Source organism: Artemia sp. Qi Xiang Cuo, chromosome 9 (genome assembly GCF_049724085.1).
Source record: "Artemia sp. Qi Xiang Cuo chromosome 9, ASM4972408v1, whole genome shotgun sequence".
Lineage (NCBI taxonomy): Eukaryota > Metazoa > Arthropoda > Branchiopoda > Anostraca > Artemiidae > Artemia > Artemia sp. Qi Xiang Cuo.
In genome coordinates, this window is record NC_142802.1 from 58,226,561 (window position 1) to 58,244,800 (window position 18,240).

The following is an 18,240-nucleotide window of genomic DNA, read 5'->3' on the forward strand; positions in this document are numbered from 1 at the left end:
CACACATACAGAGACGACACACACACAGAGACGACATACTCAAAGTGATGACTTACACATAGAGACGACACACACACACACACACACACACAGACGACAAAACACACAGAGATGAGACACATAGAGACGACACACACACACACAGATGACAAACACACGGAGACAACACACACACAAAGACACGACACACACACACACACACAGAAAAGAAACACAAAAACAGAAAACACACCCACAGACACGACACACACACAGAGCACACACACAGAGAGAAGACAAACACACAGTGACTACTTACACATAGAGACGACACACACACACACACACAGAGAGACGGCAAAACACACAGAGACGAGACACATAGAGACGACACACACACACAGAGATGACACACACACTGAGACAACACACACACACACACAGAGACGACACACACACACACACACACACATACACAGATACGCAACACACACACAGACGACACACAAACAGACACGACACACACACAGAGACTACAGAATCAAAGTGACGACTTACACATAGAGACGACACACACACACACACACACACACACAGAGACAACAAAACACAAAGAGAAGAGACACATAGAGAAGACACACACACACACACACAGATCACAAACACACGGAGACAACACACACACACACAGAGACGACAAACACACACACACACAGATACGAAACACACAAAGAGACGACACACGCACAGAGACGAGACACACACACAGAGCACACACGAGTAGAACCCTCACCACCAAGGTCAGGTTAGGTTAGATTAGGTTAAGGTACCTAACATTTCTATGTTAACTTACATCAGGTTAAGTGGCGCGCCACGTTACCTGATGTAAGTTAACCTAGAAATGTTAGGTAACTTAACATAATATAACCTAACCTGACCTTGGTGGTGAGTGTTCTACCCGTGTGTGGTCTGTGTGTGTGTCGTCTCTGTGCGTGTGTCGTCCCGTTGTGTGTTTCGTATCTGTGTGTGTGTGTGTGTGTGTGTTTCGTGTCTGTGTGTGTGTTTGTTGTCTCCGATTCTGTGTCATCTGTGTGTTTGTGTGTGTGTGTCTTCTCTATGTGTCTCGTCTCTGTGTGTGTGTGTGTGTGTGTGTGTGTGTCGTCTCTATGTGTAAGTGATCTCTTTGAGTTTGTCGTCTCTGTGTGCGTGGCGTCTATGTTTGTGTGTGGTCTCTGTGTGTGTTTCGTATCTGTGTGCGTGTGTGTGTGTGTGTGTGTGTGTCGTCTCTTTGTGTGTGTGTGTGTGTTGTCTCAGTGTTTTTGTCATCTGTGTGTGTGTGTGTGTGTCATCTCTATGTGTTTTGTCTCTGTGTGTTTTGTCGTCTCTGTGTGTGTGTGTGTGTGTGTGTGTGTCGTCTCTATGTGTAAGTCGTCACTTTGAGTATGTCGTCTCTGTGCGTGTGTGTGTGTGTGGTCTGTCTGTGTGTGTCATCTCTGTGCGTGTGTAGTCTGTTTTTTTGTGTGGTATCTGTGTGTGTGTGTGTCTTGTCTTTGTGTGTGTGTGTTGTCGCATTTTGTTTGTCTTCTGTGTGTGTGTGTGTGTGTCGTCTATATTTGTATCGGCTATGCTTGTTTTGTAGTCTCTCTCTGTGTGTGTGTATGTGTGTGCGTGTATAGTTTCTCTGTTTAAGTATTAAATTTCAGTGTGTCGTCTCTGTGTGTGTGTCGTCTCTGTTTGGTTGTGGTATCTGTGTGTGTGTGTTCTCTCTCTGTGCTTGATGTTATGAGTGTCCTTACTAAAAAAAAACTACATTGTTAAAAAAAAAAAATTAAATTGATCATAAGACCTAAATTATTTCATCAGATACGCCATGTCTCGTCTCTCTGTGTGTGTTGACTCTGTGTGTGTGTATCGTCTCTGTCCCTGCGTCGTCTCTATGTGTCTCGTCTGTGTCTGTTGCCTCTAGGTGTGTGAGTAGTCTGTTTTTGTCGGTAGTCTCTGTGTGTTTGTCCTCTTTCTGTGTGAATGTACTCTGATTTTGTTAGTCGTCTCTGTGACAGTGTCGTGTAACTGTACGTGTCGTATGTGTGTGTATGTGTGGTTTATGTGTGTTTGTTGTCTCTGTGTGCGTGTCGTGTCTCTATGTGTTGTCGTCTCTGTGTGTGTGTCGTCTCTGTGTGTGTGTTGTCTCTATGTGTGTGTCGTCTCTGTGTATTTGTGTGTGTGTGTCGTTTCTGCGTGAGTGTAGTCTCTGTGTGTGTGTCGTCTCTATGTGTAAGTCTTAAATTTGAGTGTGTCGTATCTGTGTGTGTGTCGTCTATGTGTGTGTGTGTGTGTCGTCTCTGTGTGGATGTTGTCTGTGTGTGTGTGTTGTCTCTATGTGTGTGTCGTCACTATGTGTGTTGCGTATCTGTGTGTGTGTGACGTCTCTTTGTGTGTGTCATCTCTATGTGTGTTTGTCATTTCTGTGTGTGTGTGTGTCTCGTCTCTCTGTGTGTGTTGACTCTGTGTGTGTGTATCGTCTCTGTGCATGTGTCGTCTCTATGTGTCGTTTCTGTGTGTTTGTCAGTGTGTTTGTCATTTCTGTGTGTGTGTGTATCTAGTCTCTCTGTGTGTGTGTATAGTCTCTGTGCATGTGTCGTTTATGTGTGTTTGTCCTCTCTGTGTGTGATTCGTCTCTTTGTGTCTGTCGTCTCTGTGTGTTGTCCTCTGTGTGTGTGAGTGGACTCTGTGTGTGTTTGTCCTCTCTGTGTGTGATTCGTCTCTTTGTGTCTGTCATCTCTATGTCTGTGTTGTCTCTGTGTGTGTGTCGTCTCTGTGTGTGTGTGTAGTTTCTGTGTGTGTGTCCTCTCTGTGCGTGTGTCGTCGCTGTGTGTGTTTCGTATCTTTGTGTGTGTCGTTTCTGTGTGTTTGTCGTCTCTGTTTGCATGTCGTCTCTCTATGTGTGTCGTCTCTGTGTGTTTGTCGTCTCTGTGTGTGTGTCGTCTCTATGTGTAAGTCGTCACTTTGAGTGTGTCGTCTCTGTGTGTGTGTCGTTTCTTTGTGTGTGTCGTCTCTGTGTGTTTGTCGTCTCTGTGTGTGTGTCGTCTCTATGTGTAAGTAGTCACTTTGTGTGTGTCGTCTCTGTGTGTGTGTGTGTTTCGTCTCTGTGTGGATGTTGTCTCTGTGTGTGTGTGTGTTGTCTCTATGTGTGTGTCGTCTCTATGTGTGTTTCGTATCTGTGTGTGTGATTCGTCTCTGTTTGTCGTTTCTCTGTGTGTGTCCTCTCTGTGTGTGAGTAGTCTCTTTGTGTCTGTCGTCTCTGTGTGTTTGTCCTCTCTCTGTGTGAGTGGACTCTGTGTATGTGTGTCGTCTCTGTGCATGTGTCGTCTCTGTGGGTGTTTCGTATCTGGGTGTATGTGTTGTCTATGTGTGTTTGTCGTCTCTGTGTGCGTGTCTTCTCTCTACGTGTTGTCATCTCTGTGTGTATGTCGTCTCTATGTCTGTGTTGTCTCTTTGTGTGTGTCGTCTCTCTGTATGTGTGTGTGTGTCGTTTCTGTGTGTTTGTAGTCTGTGTGTATATGTAGTCTCTATGTGTAAGTCGTAAGATTGAGTGTGTCGTCTCTGTGTGTGTGTCGTCTCTGTGTGTGTGTTTGTTTCGTCTCTGTGTGGATGTTGTTTGGGAGTGTGTGTGTTGTATCTTTGTGTGTTTAGTCACTTTGTATGTTTCGTATCTGTGTGTGTGTGACATCTCTTTATGTTTTTCATCTCTCTGTGTGTATGTCATTTCTGTGTGTGTGTGTGTCTCTTCCCTCTGTGTGTGTTGACTCTGTGTGTATGTGTATCGTCTCTGTGCAAGTGTCGGCTCTATGTGTCGGTTCTGTGTGTTTGTCCTCTCTTTGTGTGATTCGTCTCTTTGTGTCTGTCGTCTCTGTGTGTTTGTCCTCTGTGTGTGTGAGTGGACTCTGTGTGTGTCGTCTCTGGGGGATGTTTCATATCTGTGTGTCTCTCATCTCTATGTGTGTGTTGTCTCTCTGTGTGTGTCGTCTCTGTGTGTGTGTGTGTCGTTTCTCTGTGTGTGTACTCTATGTGCGTGTGTCGTCTCTTTTTGTGTTTAGTCTCTGTGTGTGTTTTGTCTCTGTTTGTTTGTCGTATTTGTGTGAGTGTAGTCTGTCTATGTGTGTCGTCTCTGTGTGTTTGTCGTCTCTGTGTGTTTGTCGTCTCAGTGTGTAAGTCGTCACTTTGAGTGTGTCGTCTCTGTGTGTGTGTCGTCTCTCTATGTGTGTCGTCTATGTGTGTTTGTCCTCTCTGTGTGTGTGTCGTCTCTATGTGTAAGTCGTCACTTTGAGTGTGTCGTCTCTGTGTGTGTGTATCGTCTCTGTAGGGATGTTGTCTCTGTGTGTGTTTGTTGTCTCTATGTGTGTGTCGTCTCTATGTGTGTTTCGTATCTGTGTGTGTGACGTCTCTTTGTGTGTGTCGTCTCTATGTGTGTTTTGTCATTTCTGTGTGCGTGTCTCGTCTCTCTGTGTGTGTTGACTCTGTGTGTGTGTATCGTCTCTGTGCATGTGTCGTCTCTATGTGTCGTTTCTGTGTGTTTGTCCTATCTGTGTGTGATTCGTCTCTTTTTGTCTGTCGTCTCTGTGTGTTTGTTGTCTCTGTGTGGAACTTATTCACGGATACCTAAAACCGTCAACGGTTAGACTGTTGCCCCTAGCGGTAACCATGCCATGCTCTACACACATATCAACAATATATTTTTTGTTTTTTGTTTTCCGTTTTCACAATGGGGTCCCAATCGAGCTCATGTCCATCGCTTAGCATTCAGATCTTGACAAATAAAGCCCAGATAGTCGAACCCCAACGCTCCAATCTGAACACTGACTAAGACCCTACTTTGGAGCTAGTGGATTTCAACAATTCTGGCTGGTGGACTGCGACCCCACTTCTGAGACAGTGGATTTAAACCATTCAGGCTGGTGGACTGAGACCCCAATTTTGAGCTAGTGAATTTAAACTATTCAGGCTGGTGGACTGGGACCTCAATACTGAGCCAGTGGATTTCCACCATTCAGGCTGGTGGACTAAGACCCCAATACTGAGCTAGTGGATTTCAACCATTCTGGCACTTTGACTTTTCATTCCCAATTAAATTAAAAAATAAGCATTTTCAACTAGAAATAAGGAGCATCGTTAAAAACTAAGACGAATGGAAATTATACCGTAGATGAAGTTAGCTACCCCCTCCGAACTACCTTGTTATTTATGTTAGACTTTGACTTTTCATTCCCAATTAAATTAAAAAATAAGCATTTTCAACTAGAAATAAGGAGCATCGTTAAAAACTAAGACGAATGGAAATTATCCCGTATATGAAGTTAGCTACCCCCCTCCGAAATACCTTATTCTTTATGTTAGACTTTGACTTTTCATCCCCAATTAAATTTAAAAATAATTATTTTCAACTAGAAATAAGGAGCATCGTTAAAAACTAAGACGAATGGAAATTATCCCGTATGTGAAGTTAGCTACCCCCTCCGAAATACCTTGTTCTTTATGTTAGACTTTGACTTTTCATTCCCAATTAAATTAAAAAATAAGTCCTATCATCTTGGAAGTTATTAATGTAGTTGTTAAGCAGAAAAATACTTCATCAAACTTTTATATCTTCGCTCAAGGTTGAATGGAGTTATGGCTATGGGGATGAGTCCTAAAACCATCTGAATTCATTGTGAGGAGGAGTCATAAAACCCCCTGGAAGTCATTGAGGGGAGGAGTCGTTGAACTCACGGTAACAAAAAAATTCAATAAAATTACCAAAAAAAAAACACCGAATATACGCGCGTTTTGAAAGAACACCAAGTAAAGAAAAAATCAAACGGCTTAAAACAACAGAGCCCCCTCAAACCCCGTGAAGTCATTTTAAAAGGTATAACAATTATTTATTTAACAGAAATCCTCGCCTTCAATTGAATGGAAAAAGTATAAGAATTATTTATTTAACAGAAATTCTCGCTTTTTTGAACGAACACCATGTAAAGAAAAAATCACACTGGCTTAAAACAACAGAGCCCTTCAAACGGAACTTTGAAAATCAAGAGAATGTAAAAGTTACAAGGTAAACCACGGCCCCTTTGGGAGCCTAGAGAACCTTTGAGGACCGGGGAGTTCCTTCGGGGTTGGGGTGGGGGGATCGGAGCCCTTTGGGGTTGTGGTAAGGGACCTCACGGCTAAACCACGACAAAGCACTACTCTCGTGGAACTCAATTCCCATTTAACTCAACCCTTGTGCAAATGAATCCCCCTTGTAACTGAACCCCTGTATAACCGAAACCCCCGTGCAACTGTATCCCCTGTAACTGAACCCTCGTGCAACTCAACCCTCCATGCAACCCATCCCCCTCAAAACACTTTTCAGCCATTTCTTTTTTAAATTGACAATATTTTTCAAACGTTACTTATGTGCTATACAGACCACATCGGCAAGGTAAAGCTAGGTCAAGCCACAATGTTATTCTATCGTTACTTTTCAATTAAGCTATTGAATACTTTCTAGCAATGTCTATTGTAAGCGTCAAATCTATTAAGTATCTGAGCTTATTCTTTGTACTGTTGATGCAAGCATCCCATTCTTTAATTACCCGTGAGGCATTCTTAACCATCGCAATACCTTTACGCAAATATCTTTTCGCAAAAAATTCGCAAAACTCGTAAACTAAAGAAGTAATTACCCTTTTCAAAAAACATTAGTCCTTCTATTAATGAACCCATTAAACGAAACCATTCTGATAGCATCACACAATCTTGCTCCTAGTTCCAAAAATGGAATGCATGTAGCGTTCGTAGTAATAGGTTTAAAAACCTATTAGCCAAGTTTAAAAAAAAAAAAAAAACCTACAAAAAATCGCACCGTAAATTTCAGCCTATAAGAGAACTATGTAGAGGTTTCAGCTCCTAAACAATAGGCTTCTAAGTGCATAAGTACCCTTAGTTCTAGTGTCTGTCTTAAGTAGTCAAAACTTTTTAAAAGAGGTAACCACACAGTGTAAGGAAAGAATTTCTTCTTTAACTTAATGACAAGACAATTTCTTTCTATTATAATAATGAGAAAATTTTTACTCACCAGAAATTGCTTAGAATTATCCATTTTCTATGTAAATGTTTACAAAAAATGTCAGTAGTGTTAAGTTGAATAAACTATTCAAAACTGTTGAAGAATCAAATTGGAAAACTGAATATATACAAAAAATAATTGCATTACAGCGAAACAAGACATGCTGGTTTTGGTTTATCACTAAAAAAGAGACATTTAACTTTGAAATCGCGTAAATCTCTTGGCAAAGAAAGAGTGTAATGACCAGTAGAATAGAATATCTATCGGAAAAAAACCTGTTTGGTACGGGGGCGCTATAGAATTCAAAAGATGGTAAAAAAAAAACAACATGTATATACCTTGAACTAGAAATTGCGTAAATCTCTTTGAAAGGGTGTAATGCCCCTGTAGAATAGAATTACCTACCAGAAAAACCGGAAGGAACATAAAGGCGCAGAATTCAAAAGATCAACTCTACTACCAAGGAAGTTCTCCAAGAACAGAATTTTGAAGGAAATTGCGCTGGTATTGATTCTTTGAGGGAAATAAACCAATAGGTTTTTTATTTATTTATTTTTTTTTGCAGATCTTCTTTAAATTTTCAGGCTACAAAGACGCCTCATTCAAAATTTCAGAACCAAGGCAACCTCATTCAGAGAAAGAAACTGTTTGCATCGATTATTGACGTCCTAACTTTATGTTTATTTTTGAACAACAAAACAGGACTCTTTTTAATAAATGAGCTCAAAACGCATTTTTTAAACAGACGTGAAGTTAAAACAAAATAAAATACAATGAGATTCTTATAATAAACTAAATAAAAAAACAAGTTTTTTTAAACTGAAAGTAAGGAGTCACATTAAAACTTAAAACGAACACAATTTTTTCCGCATATGAAAGGGGCTGTCCCCTCCTCAACGCCTTGCTCTTTACGCTAAAGTTTTTTATTAAAAAAAAAGTTGTGAGACAGAGTCAAACTTTAGCGTAAAGAGCGAGGCGTTGAGGAAGTGACATCCCCTTTCATATACGGAATAATTTCTGTTCGTTTTAAGTTTTAATTTCGCTCCTTATTTAGTTAAATAAATTGTTTTTTTTATTTAATTCCTGAACGTTTTGAATTAATGCAGCTTTGATTTTGGCTCACCGTACATGAATAATCAAAACGAAATTTGCATATCAATTTTACTCTTTTTTGGCTAAATAGCTTTCTCGAAATTATGATCTGACATAATTTACGAATTAACGTACGTAAAGAACTTCCATATTCGTAAATTTTTATTAAGTATATTAGGCGATTCGCCCCCTATTCAATACCTCGCTCTTTACGCTGAAGTTCAAATTTTGTTCTAATTCTTTAAGACTGACCCCTAATTAGAACAAATAGCTCTGACGAAAGTTTAAAAAAAACTGTAGTGTAACGAGCGAGATAATGACTAGGGGGCGAACCCAATCATATGCTTCATAATTTCTGTTGGTTTTAAGGTTTAATATTGCTCCTTACTTTCAGTTGAAATTTTTTTTATGTAATTTCTGATCGTTTTTTTTACAACTGGGAAATCCGGTGCCCCTTTCATAGCAATGAACCTTCCCCCATAAAAACTTTCTCCAGGGAAAGATCTTCCAAATTAACACCCGGCCCATCCCCCCAACTACCAGAAAAAATCCCCCTGAAAGGTTCTGAATACTTCCCAATAACCAATACTATATGTAAAAAGTGGGCAAAGTTCACAGCTTTCAGAACTTCCCTCAGGGACTGTGGGGGATTAAATTCATCTTCAAAGACATAGTTATTATATTTTGCGACCATGCTGAAGAAAATGGCTATCTCAAAATTTTGATCGGGTGATTTTGGGAAAAAATGAGCGTGGGAGGGGGTCTAGCTGCCCTTCGTGTTTTTTTCACTTAAAAATGCACTAGAACTTTTAATTTCCGTTCGAATGAGCCTTCCCGCGATTTTCTAGGACCACTGGGCCAATACCATGACCCCTGAGAAAAAAAAACACAAAACAAATAAACACGCATCCGTTATCTTTCTTTTGGCAAAAAATACGTAAGTCCACATTTTTGCATATAGAATCTTGAAACTTCTTCAGTAGGGTTCTCTAATACGATGACTCTGATGGTGGGATTTTCATTGAAGTTCTGTGACTTTTAGGGGTTGTTTCCCCTTTTTCGAAAATAATGCAAATTTTCTCAGGCGTGTAACTTTTGATGGGTAAAACTAAACTTGATGAAACTTATATATTTGAAATTAGCTTAAAAATCTGATTCTTTTGATGAACCTATTGGTTTCAAAATTCCGTTTTTAAAAGTTTCGGTTACTATTGAGCCGAGTCGCTCCTTACTTACAGTTCGTTACCACGAATTGTTTGAAAATAGTTGATTCATATCGGTTCACATTCAATATTGTAACAGGATGGAGGTCACGATAGCTTCAGCCTTATAAAAGGCAAAAATTTGAGCAAATTTTCATTACCTTTGAATAATATCCTTCTTCCATCTGTTAAATATATATATATATATATATATATATATATATATATATATATATATATATATATATATATATATATATATATATATATATAGTTCTCGTTTGGCATCTGACCTGTAAACATCAGTTTTATTTTTAAGCCGGATTAAATTTAGAATTAATTACAGTGGACAGTTTCGCAATAAGTGAATTAATTCACGTTTTGTGAAAAGAAAAAGGACTTATATTACGGTAGCAATCAACAGATCATCCTATTATTTGTGTGGCGTTCGAATTACTTTGGATTAGCTGATTAAGGATGCCAGAGTAGGGTGGTGAATAACAAAGCAGGTTCCGCGGACCACCGGGCCAGCCGTCAATTGCTGATTGCCACTGCTGCCGTGGGCCTGCCCACTGAAAGATAAGTTGATTTTTTTTCTCTTTTTTGGTTTTTATCGAAGTAGCGAAGAAATGTCAAAATTTCAACAGTTCCAGCTTGCGTTAGCAAATTTCAAAAGATTCCCGCTGTGGCCCGTAAGAATTATCCAAGTTTCAAAGGATAAAAAAGGAATCTTCAACTACTTAGTTTTTGCGTATGGAGATCACACAGAGTCGCACCTAACGGAGAATAGTCTCATCTCGTTTGAGGACAATTACCGCGAAGCATCTACAAAAACTGATAAAAATGTTGGAAGTGCGTTTAAAGAGGTTAACCAAAACCCGGACATTTATAAGACGGATTCCAAAACTTTCGCATCGCTGAGAACAGTTTCTTCTGAACCATCTCCCATGGATTTGCTAGTTAAAATAGTAGCAACTGAGGAAGAAATCGCTAAGACAAAAGAATCAATCATGAGCGCGATTACTAAGCAAGTTCAAGATAAATGCGGAAACGACCGAACTCTGAAAACTTCTGTTGAGACTATCATGAGTAAAATATACTTGTCAGTGTCGCTTGAGTTTAATCCGAAGCTAGAGCAATTGTTGGTATCAGTAAAGAATATCAAAGGACTGATTGAAAATTTAGAGAACCGTATTGCAAAATTAGAAGTGAAAATTGATGATTATGAGCAAGAAAAACAGCTTGGAACTCTAGTTTTTCATGGTATTAAGCAGCAGCCGGGTGTTGACTTGAAGTCGACCATTCTGAATATAGCCTCGCAAAAGCTGGGGCTTTCCGGTATCTCTGATTGTGATTTTGCTATGGTTTACAGGTCGAAATTGAATAATCCAGGTTCGGCAAACGATAAAGTTGCACCAGTGTTCGTAAGATTTTCTACCTGTGAGACGGCCCGTAGAGTGTTTGCGAGTAAATCAAAATTGGCTGGTTCGAAAATCTTTTTGTCTGAGTCTCTAACCAAGCGCCGTCGCGATATCCTGAGTTCCGCGAGAGACAAGTTTGGCGTGAAAAATGTATGGTCAGATCGTGGCCAGGTTCTCGCAATGCTTCCGGGTGAGCGAGCTGCTCGTCGAATTAACTCGCTTTCAGATTGCGTTTAGTTTGTTGTTTATGAGTAGTTTGGTAGTGTTTATCTCGTCAAGATGTTCTATATTACTCTTTATTTATATTTTTATTTTGTTGTTTATTTTTTGATTTCTTATGAGTATAAGTATCACCCCAAATAAGCGCGGAAAAGGGATGAATTATAGGATTGTTTTTTGCGTAAGTTGATATGAGTAGTAGTTTAAGTGGAAGATTGAGTGATTTGCAAAATAATCCGATTAATGTTGATGATTATTTGTTGACGGATATTGGAAATGATGGGTCGCAAATTAGTTTTCGTCCATCTCTTGATAGTAAATATCGTCAGTTATCAACTTTGGAGGAGTTAGGCCGGTCTGGATTTCATGCATGTACATGGAATTGTCATTTAACGTCTTCTTACCATGAGATTTTTGATTTTATTTCCCGATCTAATAATTTACATATAATGGCATTATGTGAAACATTTTTGGGTCATGATACTGTTCTTTCGTCGTTTAATTCTCCAGGTTATGAACTGATTGCTCGAAGTCGAACGTCAATGGGACGTGGAGGCCTGGCTTTCATTGTCCGACAGGATTTGAATTGGAAAATTAGAAAGGATTTGGACATTTGGAAGGAGGGTAAGATAGAAACCTTTAGTATATAAATTAAGTTTGAAAATCAAGCTTGTATTTTTACTGTTGTATATAAGCCACCAAGTGCATCATTTGAAGAGTTTGCTGAAGGATTTGAATGTCTTGCTGCAAAGTTAAATAGATCTAGTCAAGAGTTTATATGTATGGGAGACTTTAATTTTGATTTGTTAAATGTACGTGGACCGAATTTGGATTTTTTGAGCCTGATGATGTCAAATGATTTATACCCGACCGTGAGCATTCCAACGAGAATCACGGATCATTCGGAAACGCTTATCGATAATGTGTTTGTGTCTTCAGCGATACTAAGTAAAGCGTACTGCTCTGTTGTTATAAGCCCAGCCTCCGATCATCTTCCGGTTGTATTGCATTTGAATTCTGAAGTGAAGAAACATAACAGAAAGAATAAAATACCAATGCGTGAACTGAAGCCAGTTAATCTGAAAAAATTTGAAGCACAAATTAGTGTTATTAACTGGGAAACAGTACTGAATGAAGATCATCCGTCGGAAGCATTTGAAAAGTTTAACCAAATAGTGTCGAATGTTTATGATAGGAGGTGTCCGCTTAAAGAAACAAACCCCAGAAAGAATAAACCAAGAAAACCATGGTGTGATGATGAGCTGCTGAATCTGTTTAATATGAGAAATCAGGCGTGTGAGGAGCATCTGAATCATCCACAGAAAAATGAGCTCCATGTGATGTATAAAGAGCTAAGGAATAGGGCAAATGCCCTAAGAAGAAAAAAAAAGAAGGCATATTTTACAAATGTATTTGAAGAAAGTAAAGGTAACCCCAAAGCAACATGGCAAGTTGTGAATGATCTTCTAAAAGGCCCTATGAAGCCATCGGAGCCAAAAATTGTGCTAAATAATAGGACCTTGGAAGAAACTGAGGAAATCTGCAACACATTTGGACAATATTTCTCTGAAATTGGCTGCAAGATTCAAGAAGAAGCAAGGAGCTCCCATGTTTTCGAATCAAGCAGTTTTTCTGATGAGCGAGGAAGAGGTTTCGAAATGCATTTCCAGCCTTGTACTGAAGAGGAGGTACGCAGAATTGTTAGCACGATTAAGTCAAACAGTGCAGGAGTTGATGGAATGAACCTCAGAACGCTCAAGTCGGTTCTGGTTTATTTGCTTCCTGTCCTCGTATACCTTATCAATATTTCTATGGAAAAGGGGATGTTTCCGAGTGCGCTTAAAATAGCTAAAGTTGTACCGTTGCACAAAGGTGGAGTCAAAACTGATATATCTAATTGGAGACCAATATCAATTCTCCCAATTTATTCAAAAGCTTATGAAAAGATTGTTCTTCACCGGCTTTACGAGTATCTGATGAAAATTGGTGTTTTCCACGATGGCCAATTTGGCTTACGGAAAGGACATTCGACGACACAGGCAGTCCAGCATCTTTTGGAAAATATTAAATCAGCACTTGAGAATGGCGAGCAGTGCAAGGGTGTTTTTATTGATTTTAGAAAAGCTTTCGACACTGTTGATTTTTAGATTTTATTAGAAAGGCTGTGTTATTTAGGCCTAAAGGGTAGTGTTTTAAATTGGTTTGAATCGTATTTAAGTGAAAGGAAGCTACGAGTGACTTTGAGTAACAAATCTTCTCAGCCGTTTCCCATAAAGTGTGGTGTTCCACAGGGCTCAGTTCTTGGTCCTCTCCTGTACCTGATATTTGAAGACACAATGAGATTCTACATTCCCGGAGCTTCAGTTACTTCTTTTGCTGACGACACGGCTTTAGTGATTGCAGCAAAGTCGCTGCAAGAGCTCTTGTTCAAGGCTAATAAGGCGCTGGATGGCCTACATGAATTTGTTTGTGCTAGCCTACTTAGCGTCAATGCATCAAAAACTAATTTTATGATGTTTACAAGGACTGGTTCTGCTCCCACTCTCCCTGGTGTCATTATTTACAATGGCCTACCGCTATCACAGGTTGAAGAGATCCGATATCTGGGATTCATCCTGGATCAAAACTTGAGTTGGAGAAAACACTGCAACATCATAGCATGCAAGCTGGCGCAAGGCCTTGGAGTTCTGAACCGTTTTCAAAATTTTTTACCTTTGAAAATTCTGCTTTTATTGTATTTTTCCATAATAGCGCCTAATATAAATTATGGTTGTTTGATTTGGGCGAGTAATTTTAGTTGCAATTTTAGAAGAGTTCAAGTTCTGCAGAATAGGGCTATAAGGTTGATTGGAAGGTATGATCGTGGTGTTGATAGCACTGAATCACTTTTTAGAAAGTTTAAAATTTTAAAGGTTGGTGAAATAAGGGATTATCAAATTGGAGTTTTTGTATTTCAGTGTCTGAATGGTTTTGCACCGGATTTTTTTATGAATATTTTAAAGCCTAATTCGTTTCATCATCATTGTTTTACTAGGAGTGTGGATAGTATTGCATCTGAGCAACGGAACACAACAAGAGCGAGTCAAGTGACCAGACACATGGGCCCGTCAGTTTGGAATTCAGTCCCAGATTCCGTTTGTTAAGCTGAAAGTGTGCCGCAACTTAAAACCCGTATTAAAAATAATTTCTTTTCAGGAATTTGGTAGTGTTAAAGGTTCGAGAGAAGGCTTTTTTTTTTCTTTTTTTTTTGTAGATATTTTATTTTTATTTTTTTTTAATATTTTGTGCCATTATATATTTATCATTATTTTCTGTTATTATTATTGTTTTCCCCTTTTTTCATTTTAATTGGTTTGATGATTTGGCATGCATGATATCCAACCGGTCGCTTTTTAAAGCAACTTATTTAGTTAGTGAGACATTTTTTAAAATTTAGTTTTTTTTTTTTTAATAAAAATTTATGAACCTGAAACCTGAACCTGATATATATATATATATATATATATATATATATATATATATATATATATATATATATATATATATATATATATATATATATATATATATATATATATATATATATATATATATATATATATATATATATATATATATATAATTACGAATAATACAATTTTGAAACATTTCTCATTAGGCCCGTTATTTAGCACTCAGATCTTACATCTAAGATCTTACATCTTTCTGCAAAGATTATCGTTTTTTAACTCATCTTTGTTCTAAGATCTTACAGCTCATTGATGTCAACAAAATGTGTGAAGAACGTCACTGTTTTGTAACATATAACAACAATGAAAGAACTTTGATTATCTGCTCGTCATTGTTCTCAGACTACAGATCAGAGCAGAATGAAGACACACTTGTGAATAAGAACGACAAAAGACTATAGATCTTTGTTCAAATATGTTAGGTTTAAGCGTTTTCTGACAAAAGATGTAAGATCTTAGCACACTGATGAGTAAAACTTAAAACGAACACAAATTTTTCCGCATATGAAAGGGGCTGTCCCCTCCTCAACACCTTGCTCTTTACGCTAAAGTTTTTTATTAAAAAAAAAGTTGTGAGACAGAGTCAAACTTTAGCGTAAAGAGCGAGGCGTTGAGGAAGTGACATCCCCTTTCATATACGGAATAATTTCTGTTCGTTTTAAGTTTTAATTTCGCTCCTTATTTAGTTAAATAAATTGTTTTTTTTTTATTTAATTCCTGAACGTTTTGAATTAATGCAGCTTTGATTTTGGCTCACCGTACATGAATAATCAAAACGAAATTTGCATATCAATTTTACTCTTTTTTGGCTAAATAGCTTTCTCGAAATTATGATCTGACATAACTTACGAATTAAAGTACGTAAAGAACTTCCATATTCGTAAATTTTTATCAAGGAGGCACACTTGTGCCTCTATAAAGAGGCGACCCACCACAATGTTAAGCGATTTCAGTTCCCAGATGCTACAGAGAGACAATGGCAAGTGTATTTTGTAGCTCAAGCTAAAAATATAAAATGTACAAACTTTCATCCTCTTCTAACTTTATCTTCATGGGATAAACTGGTCCGGAAGTTTCTACCCTCCCACCACAACTGCTCTGCGGATGTATTTAATAGGGCTGAAATTTAGAGGTTAAGCTTTCCTAGGGCCTGGGAACTTATCCTTGAAATTTCAGCTTAATCCGATCACTCCTTCCTGGTTTTTTGTTTTCAAAAAACCAAATATAGCCACTTAAAATTCATCATTTTTTTTTCTTAGCCACGCCTACAGGCCACAGTTGGCAACTGATCCGGGTGAATGAGGACTCATTCAAAGCAGAATTCGACTTGTTAGGGCCTTTTGATATTTTCAGACCGAAAAAATTATCCCCCGAATTTACATTTACGAAAAACCTCGTTTTCCTATAAGAACCCGCTATAAGCGGGCTAGCCCGCGAAAACGCGGGCTCGTTTTCCTATAAGAGCCCGCAAGCGATTTCCGGTCCTAGTGGTCGCAGAGAGACAGCGGTAATCGCATTTTGTAGCCCAAGCTCAAACTAAGAAACGTGCAAAATTTCACCCACCTCCGACTTTATCAAGGAGGCACACTTGTGCCTCTATAAAGAGGCGACCCACCACAATGTTAAGCGATTTCAGGTCCTAGAGGCCGCAGAGAGACAGCGGTGATCGCATTTTGTAGCCCAAGCTCAAACTAAGAAACCTGCAAAATTTCATCCTCCTCCGACTTTGTCTTCATGGGGTAAACTGGGCCGGACGTTTTGACCCTCCCAACACAGCCCCCCTTTGACGTTGTCCGATTGGGCTGAAACTTACAGGTTAAGTTTTCCTAGGGCCCGGGAGCTTGTCCTCGAAATTTCAGCTCAATCCGATCACTCCTTCCCTGTTTTCAAAAAACCAAATATAGCCACTTAAAATTCATTTCTTTTTTTTTCTTAGCCACGTCTACAGGCCACAGTTGGCAACGGATCCGGGTGAATGAGGACTCATTTGAAGCAGAATTTGACCTGTTAGAGCCTTTTGATATTTTCAGACCGAAAAAAGTATCCCCCGAATTTATATTTACGAAAAACCTCGTTTTCCAATAATAGCCCATGTTAATTTTTCCCACCACAACCCCCCTTCAACGTTGTTCGATTAGACTGAAATTTGAAGGATAAGCTTTCCTGGGGCCTGGGAGCTTATCCTCGAAATTTCAGCTCAATCTGATTACTCCTTCCCTGTTTTCCAAAAACCAAATATCAAGTTTTGCTTGCGTCAAAAAGATCCCCCTTACTAAAAAACAATTTCAATTATGTCTCTTTAGTGCAACGGTTGAAACTCCTGGCTGTCCGGCGGAAAAGCCGGGTTCGATTCACCATTAAATAAAATTTTTTATATACTGAATTTAAATTTTAAAAAAGAAACTCAGTTTCTTTTTTAAATTATTTGAAAAAAATTACGTTTTCTAAAGAGTTAAAGAGGCTGAGTTATAAGGTCGACCCTTAAAACACCCTGTCGAGAAAGAAAAGAATAATACACACTCATCTAACAGTTAGTCAAGCAATAATAAGTAATAAACTGTACAAAAACGTGCAGAAATTATTTGAAAAAAACTACGTTTTCTAAAGAGTTAAAGAGGCTGAGTTACAAGGTCGAACCTTAAAACGTACAGGGATTAGGAGGCACAGTTGGCGGGCTGCCGCCCCCAAACCCCCCGCTTTCGCAGCCTGTAAATAAAAAAAAAAGTTTTTTAAAGTGAAAGTAAGGAGCGACATTAAATCTTAAAACGATCAGAAATTATTCCGTATATGAAAGGGGCTGTGCCCTCCTCAACGCCTCGCTCTCTACGCTAAAGTTTTTATTGTTTAAAAAAAAGAGTTGTGAGAAAGTCAAACTTTAGCGTAAAGAGCGAGGCGTTGAGGAGGGCACAGCCCCTTTCATATACGGAATAATTTCTGATCGTTTTAAGATTTAATGTCGCTCCTTACTTTCACTGTAAAAAACTATTTTTTTTTATTTACAGGCTGCGAAAGCGGGGGTTTGGGGGCGGCAGCCCCCCAACTGTGCCTCCTAATCCCTGTACGTTTTAAGGTTCGACCTTGTAACTCAGCCTCTTTAACTCTTTAGAAAACGTAGTTTTTTTCAAATTAAGTATATTAGACGATTCGCCCCCTATTCAATACCTCGCTCTTTACGCTGAAGTTCAAATTTTGTTCCAATTCTTTAAGACTGACCCCTAATTAGAACAAATAGCTCTGATGAAAGTTTAAAAAAAACTGTAGAAAAACTGTAAAAAATTTTTGCCTTATAAAAGGCAAAAATTTGAGCAAATTTTTATTACCTTTGAATAATATCCTTCTCCCATCTGTTAATATATATATATATATATATATATATATATATATATATATATATATATATATATATATATATATATATATATATATATATATATATATATATATATATATATATATATATATATATATATATGTATATATATATGTATCCTATAGATGTTGTTGCTGACGTTTCTGGTTTAAAACGATACATTCGGATGAGAGTAAATGACACCTATGATAGTGGTAATAAAGCTTACCTGATCAGGTGAAATTGACAGGAAGAAAAGTTTACACTTTTGTTTGAGTCTGGCATTAGTATACACTTGACCAAATTTGACTGTTCAAAAAATCTTACTCCTTTAAGCTTTGCTATGAGGCTAAAAAAGAATTTAAAGAACAAACGACTA

General features: G+C 38.3%; 1 protein-coding gene across 3 annotated transcripts in view; it reads right to left on the reverse strand.

The window, feature by feature from the left end:
* LOC148948872 (aquaporin-7-like) overlaps window positions 1–18,240 on the reverse strand; it is a 209,774-nt gene that overhangs the window by 143,403 nt on the left and 48,131 nt on the right. Inside the window, exon 1 of one of the 3 annotated variants that reach the window (XM_089094777.1) lies at window positions 18,091–18,204. The exons of 1 other annotated variant lie outside the window; for it this stretch is intronic. In XM_089094777.1, coding sequence (XP_088950903.1) covers window positions 18,091–18,146 — 56 coding nt within the window. In that variant the 5' untranslated portion in view covers window positions 18,147–18,204. Of the gene's footprint in view, window positions 1–18,090; window positions 18,207–18,240 lie in introns of those variants that run through there. One more of the 3 variants, XM_089094775.1, reaches the window with a different exon arrangement.